The 5,760-nt window shown below is 46.0% G+C and overlaps 1 protein-coding gene across 1 annotated transcript; it reads right to left on the minus strand.

Annotated features, from left to right (window-relative positions):
- Positions 1–548: 548 nt before the first annotated feature.
- Positions 549–2,230, minus strand: LOC124672651. The gene is made up of 5 exons (XM_047208849.1): positions 1,930–2,230; positions 1,753–1,830; positions 1,507–1,606; positions 1,249–1,391; positions 549–1,099 (listed from the first exon to the last, which is right to left on the minus strand). Exons 1-5 carry the CDS (start codon positions 2,209–2,211, stop codon positions 863–865), a joined length of 840 nt encoding a protein of 279 aa, XP_047064805.1. The 5' UTR covers positions 2,212–2,230; the 3' UTR covers positions 549–862.
- Positions 2,231–5,760: the final 3,530 nt, after the last annotated feature.

Genomic DNA, 5,760 nt, shown 5'->3' on the forward strand with positions numbered 1-5,760 from the left:
TTTATGTTATAAGTTTTTCCATTTGAATTAGTATTCAAAATTTATGAAGGTTTTTAAAAAATTATATTTGAAATATTCGAACATTTATGAGCACTTTTCGTATTATAAGTTTTTTCATTTGAATTAATATTCAAAAGTTATGAAGGTTTTAAAAATATTATATTTGGAATATTCAAACATTTCTGAGCACTTTCCATATTAAAAGTTTTTCGATTCGAATTAGTATTTAAAAGTTATGAAGATTTTAAAAATAAACAGGTGATTATTTGAAAATTGCGAGGCACTAGGGACCCATACGTAATTTCCCTTTAAAAATTAAGGACTTATCTACAAAATGACGGACCATGCGCTGTCTAATGCTGCCACATCAGCCTGGAGAATGGAACCCACGTGTTAGAAATCGTGTCAATTCGCATTCAAAGATGGTTTAGTGCTATTTGAAAAAACGTCGTTAAAATCTGGTGGTTTTTTTCTCCCGCAACACAAAGTGGCACCAAAATGAAGATTTAGCTGCCAAAGTGGTGGTTCTATGCTAACAACTCGCTGAATTGAGAATTGTGTTTTGCTGCTGTGATTTGATGCTCTCTATATGAGCTAATACAAACTCTGGTTCTTTTGTTTGAACTAATGCACTTGACAATTCAGAGATGTCGTGTTACAGTTCTGAATATGATCTTCCCTCCTAGCTACACTATTACACACATTGGTAGTACGTGTTCTTCCTACCGATGACATCCGCATCGTTCGTTCTGCTCTTAGCACATCAGGATTGATGCCTCGGTCAGATATCAACCTGCATACATACTACGAGGCTATGGCTTCAGATTCCAGCTCCCAACCCCGACCGAGTCATAAGGTTCGGCTACAAGTTGGGCATGACCGACTCCTCGTGCTCGGGCCGGTGGAGGTTGTGCAGGATGTAGAGGGAAGCCGAGGAGAGAAAGATGCAAACAGAGTAGCTGAGCAGATCCAGCCCCGTCGTGATCTTCACCATCTTGCTCCTCTCGAACATTTTCACGAGCAGGATCATGACGATGACGTGCCCCACTTTCGTCTTGAGCTCGTCCAGGGAGGTGATCTTCATCCACTTGGGTCTCTCCTGCAAGAGTAAGACATGGACAGTTCAGGTCCCTGACATAGTGACATGCTTAGAGTGTTGCATGTTTCTTAGATCTTAGCAGAGAATTGCATGTTTAGTCTGAATGTTAGCAGCAGTAAGTTTAGTCTGAAACTCTGAACTGCTATTACCTTGAGAGCGAACATTCCAAAGAGTGATGATCCCTGAAGAGCCCGATCCGATCCAGAAGGTAAATCGTTAGACGCGTTGCTGATGAACAGCCCGTACAAACCCATGCCAAAGATGAGCATGACTGTGCCAGCAAGATACACATCTGCACGCAGGAGCAAGTGCAAATTTTAGTGAGTAACAATGATTCAACTATATTACTAGTAGTACATCATGTTAGTCAGTGGATCAATTAACTAGTAACAGAATCTATGACTCACCAATGGCCTCGACGACTTTGAGGACCATCTGCCCTGTATGAACACCTTTGACGCAGCTCGTCCAGTAGCAAATGTACGCCTCTTTTATGTACACACAACCCTGTTAACCAGAGATCAGCAGATGCAATCACTGTTGCTGATTTAGGGCAATTCCAAATGCCTCAAAGTTTATAAAGGAGACTGTAAATAGAAGTTTTGGTTATCGCGATCCTGACGAGCTGCAGTGATTAGACTGAGAGAACTTACATTGAGGAAGCAGAGGAGGGAGCCGGCTAGCGATCCGGCGACCGCGAGAAGAGCCAGAAACCGGAAATCGAAGATGACCTGCGCGATGCGCAACATTAGCCTACTCCGGAATATGACACGAACTATATATGCCTAGCAGTTAATCTTGGACTGAACCAGCCAGAGGCTCCTGCTTACCCTCTCCACAGTGGTCTCGATGGAGGTGGACCTGGCGGTGCCGGAAACGGCGCCGTTGGTCCCGCCGTAGTCGCGCGCCTTGGCAGTGGATCCGTCCGAGCCATGCAGCACCGCCGCGGAAGCGCCGTCGCTGGACGGCGAGGAGGCGGCGGCCGAGGCAACCGGCACGAACCGAGACGACCGCCGGTAACGAAGCTGGCCCGTCGTCTCCGGTCGCCGGAACGCCGGGGCGGCGGCGGCGCGGACGGGCGCGAGGCAGCCGTGCAGCAGCAGGAGAGCCATGACCAGCGCCGCTCGATCGCCGGGCAACGAGCGCGAGTGAGAGGAGTGAGGCGAGTGGCTGCGCTGGACTGTGTGGCTGGCTGGCTCCGGTCGTCTTCGAGTGGAGTGGAGCGGATCGAATGTGAAGAGAGGAGAGAGGTTTATCGCGGGTATGGACGACGTACGTCGCTCTCGGCGATGTGGTGTGTAGCGCATGGCAGGGGCCACTTGTGTGGCGCGGAGCACACTGTTGGTTCTCGCGCGTGAAACACACCGCTAGTTTTCTAACAGAATTGCACGCTAGTAAGATGGACTGAAGGTCTGACAGACAACGATAAACCGTACCATCAAGGATTTGGATATGAGAATGAAAAAAATCTCGAGGGGGGGGGTCCGGATTCCTACTAACCGTGGTCACGGAAAATTACTTGTCGCTTACTGGATGAAATTCTCAGACGAAAAATGAATTTCAAGGCCTTGTTTCCTTCTAGGGTATGGGGATGGGAGGGGATTATTTTGTATCCCGGAAAATCCCCACTAGTTCGTTTACTTCTTCGATTTTGAACGACATAATCCCGAGATATCCCCTCTCATCCCCATATTTTTTGCCTAAATTAAATACTCTCCATCATACTAGTGTATTTTTAGGAAAGGTATTTGAGAAGATTGGGTGAACACCAAATCCCCTCCCATCCCATACCCATTGGGAAGAAAAATACGAGAAAAGTAAACAAGGCTTAAAAGAAATCAAAACCAACTTTTGCAGGAGACTATCTGGCCTAAATTCAAATGGTCCGGGATTTCTCGTCCGGTAAACTCATTTATCGCATGGACTGGGAATTTCGGTTTGCAGCCGGAACCGTGGTATTTCAACTAGCAACCAAATCCCTGCATGCGATACAGTAGACACATGTACTCCTTCAGTCACGTAGAAAGTGGCTTAGAATTTGAAAATAAAAACACAATCAAATCACAATGCGATAGCTAGGAACATAAGATGTAGGGACTACGGAGTACGAGAAAAACATAAATGCATATCAATGGGGTGGGGCAATGAAGACGATCATTAAGGGTTCTCGTTGGGACGTGAAATGAACTCGCTCGCAACCCCCCGCCCCTTCTCGCTCTCAGCTCGCTACAGTAGTTGAGAGGCTTTTCTCTCTCATCGGGCCGCTCCGATGTCCTCTTCATCAGAATAGCCGGCCGGAGTTGGACAGGAGCTGGCCCCGAAGTAGATAGGTGTAGATCTAGGTTTACTGTTTGGTCCTATATGGCGTATGGCGCTTATGCCAAGAGGGAAGTGGTAGATCTCTGCGGCCAGATCTGGCACGGCCTCGATTTCTTCCTCTGCTTCATGGTGCTCCGGTGGTCGTAGACGAAAGTCTGGTGGTGGAGGAAGGCGAAAATCTCCATAAATAAGGCTGCTTTCGGCGGATATGGTGGCCAAGCCTGGAGCGGCAGGCTCCTCTCCCTTGTTCGTCATGGTGACGAGATTGGGGATACGCTTCTGCTCACGGTCGGCTGCCCGCCGCATCTGCAACATGGGAGCGCTCGCTATCGCCGTCTTCCATGGCTGAAGGGTGGCCCCTCCAACCTCGAGCGACGGTGACAGTTCCTTCCAGTCGTCATATTCAGGTCATCAACAACCTCCAGGCATTCTTGCCATTGCAGAGGCCCTCTGGTAGCGCCGTAGTTGGCTCTCACTTTCACGCCCCAAGTTGTTATGTCCCCGGCGGCGTGGATGTTGACTATGGCGCCCCTGGCGTGGTGGAGCAGGAGCCGGACTTGATTGTGTTTCCTGTTTTTATTCTGAGGTCCTTAGTGCAAATTGTAAGGGTCGGCTTGTAATTTTCATTTCTCGTATGACCCTATCTATAAAATGTACCTCCACCACTTTGACTAAAATGAAGCTCTAGGTCCTTCGGAACCTTCCATGTTAAAAATAAGGGTTCTCGTCTATAAAAGAAAAAAATGCATATCAATTAATGGGGTGGGGTACCAACGGATGAGCATGAAAAAGTGATACCTTCCTAGAGAAGGGCACCAGAATTAAGCCTGACATTGATGGCCTCACCTACACTTCACTGTCCGCGGCGAATCCCATTTGGTTGGGCTTCTTGCCGAGGTGACCCTCTAAGACCTCCCAAGGTTGGGGAGGAGCCTTCAGCTCTAAGGATCTGACCGGTGATGTCGAAGAATGACATCTCCCAACGTTGACACTGGGGTTGGGGAGAGCTTATGTTGGTGTTGTGGCGAGGATGGGGACGAGGAACTTAAGTGTGCATGTACACATTCGACTATATATGTGAGAGAGCTGAACACGTGCATGTTATAAATAGAAAACATCGCAAGAACAAATCTCTAGCAAATGCATTGACTAGATAAGACCCGGACACCAAAGATGTTGTGGAATTACACATATTGGCAGGTGACCAATATGGATGTTCGAGAAAAATCCTACTGGTAGACACCTCATTGACTCAAGAAGTTTCTTTTTTTCACTTCGACCTAACATAGGATATCTCATAAATAAGAACACTGCTCAAGATTTTGTTATGCATTTATATTTATAACATTTTGAAAAATATTTAAGAGTACCAAAATAGTCAATGTGAACATATAGTCATATACACACTATAATTTATCTAAAAGGCATATACTAATTTGTGGAGACATGTGTTTTGTTGGGATTGAAGTAGTTTGTAAAGAAAACATTTTGTAGTGTAGACACAAAAACCGCGACTTCCATTGTTCAATATGGGTTCAGTTTACTTCACATATATTCTCAACTCTAGATGCATGCATCCCCGTATTTTATTTAGCAGGAGTATCATTTTCTTAATTTTGCGCACGAAATTCAAGATTTGTACGATTATAAAATGAGTTATAAATAAGTTATAAAATCATAACAAATAAGTAATAAAAAATGTCTTGCATGGTAAACCCGGCCTCCATGTCAAAATATAAGATGGTTAAGAAATCTTCCAACCAGGTGAAAATTGAACAAAACAACATCGCTACCCCTATCTAATTTGATCGCTACCTCTGTCGTCTTCCATCTAAGCCTCGACCCAGATGTGGTCGTCTTCAATCTCCACCTCGACCTAGCATTCCTCCATCCCATCTAGCTCGCCTACTCCACTTCCTCTGAGATCTCGTTCCCTCCTCCGCCCTGGGTCCTCTGACTAATCGTCCACAGTCATAGGTCTAGTCCCTTGATCAGTCTAGAGCAAGAGGTTGATCTAGCATGATCCTATGATTGTCCAGAGCAAGTTGTCGCCCAAATGATCCAGAGCCCCAGGTCGCCCAGCCAAAGCGGAGAGGGTGCTGGCACGGGGGGTGAGTGTAACACCGCAGGTTTCGCCCATACCTAGAATGCTAGCACACTACATTAGAACTGCCAATCAGACTTCCTTTGAGAGTTGGGAAGAATTTCATCTCTATATAAGGATATCGACGGCAATCAATTAGTAATATCATGACATGTTGTCGAGATATAAAAAGGTAATAAAATTTTAATATGACTCCGAAGAATGTATAAATTCCCAAGTGGCGAAAGAGTCAAAGTAA

This window comes from Lolium rigidum, chromosome 7, assembly GCF_022539505.1.
Source record: "Lolium rigidum isolate FL_2022 chromosome 7, APGP_CSIRO_Lrig_0.1, whole genome shotgun sequence".
Classification (NCBI taxonomy): domain Eukaryota; kingdom Viridiplantae; phylum Streptophyta; class Magnoliopsida; order Poales; family Poaceae; genus Lolium; species Lolium rigidum.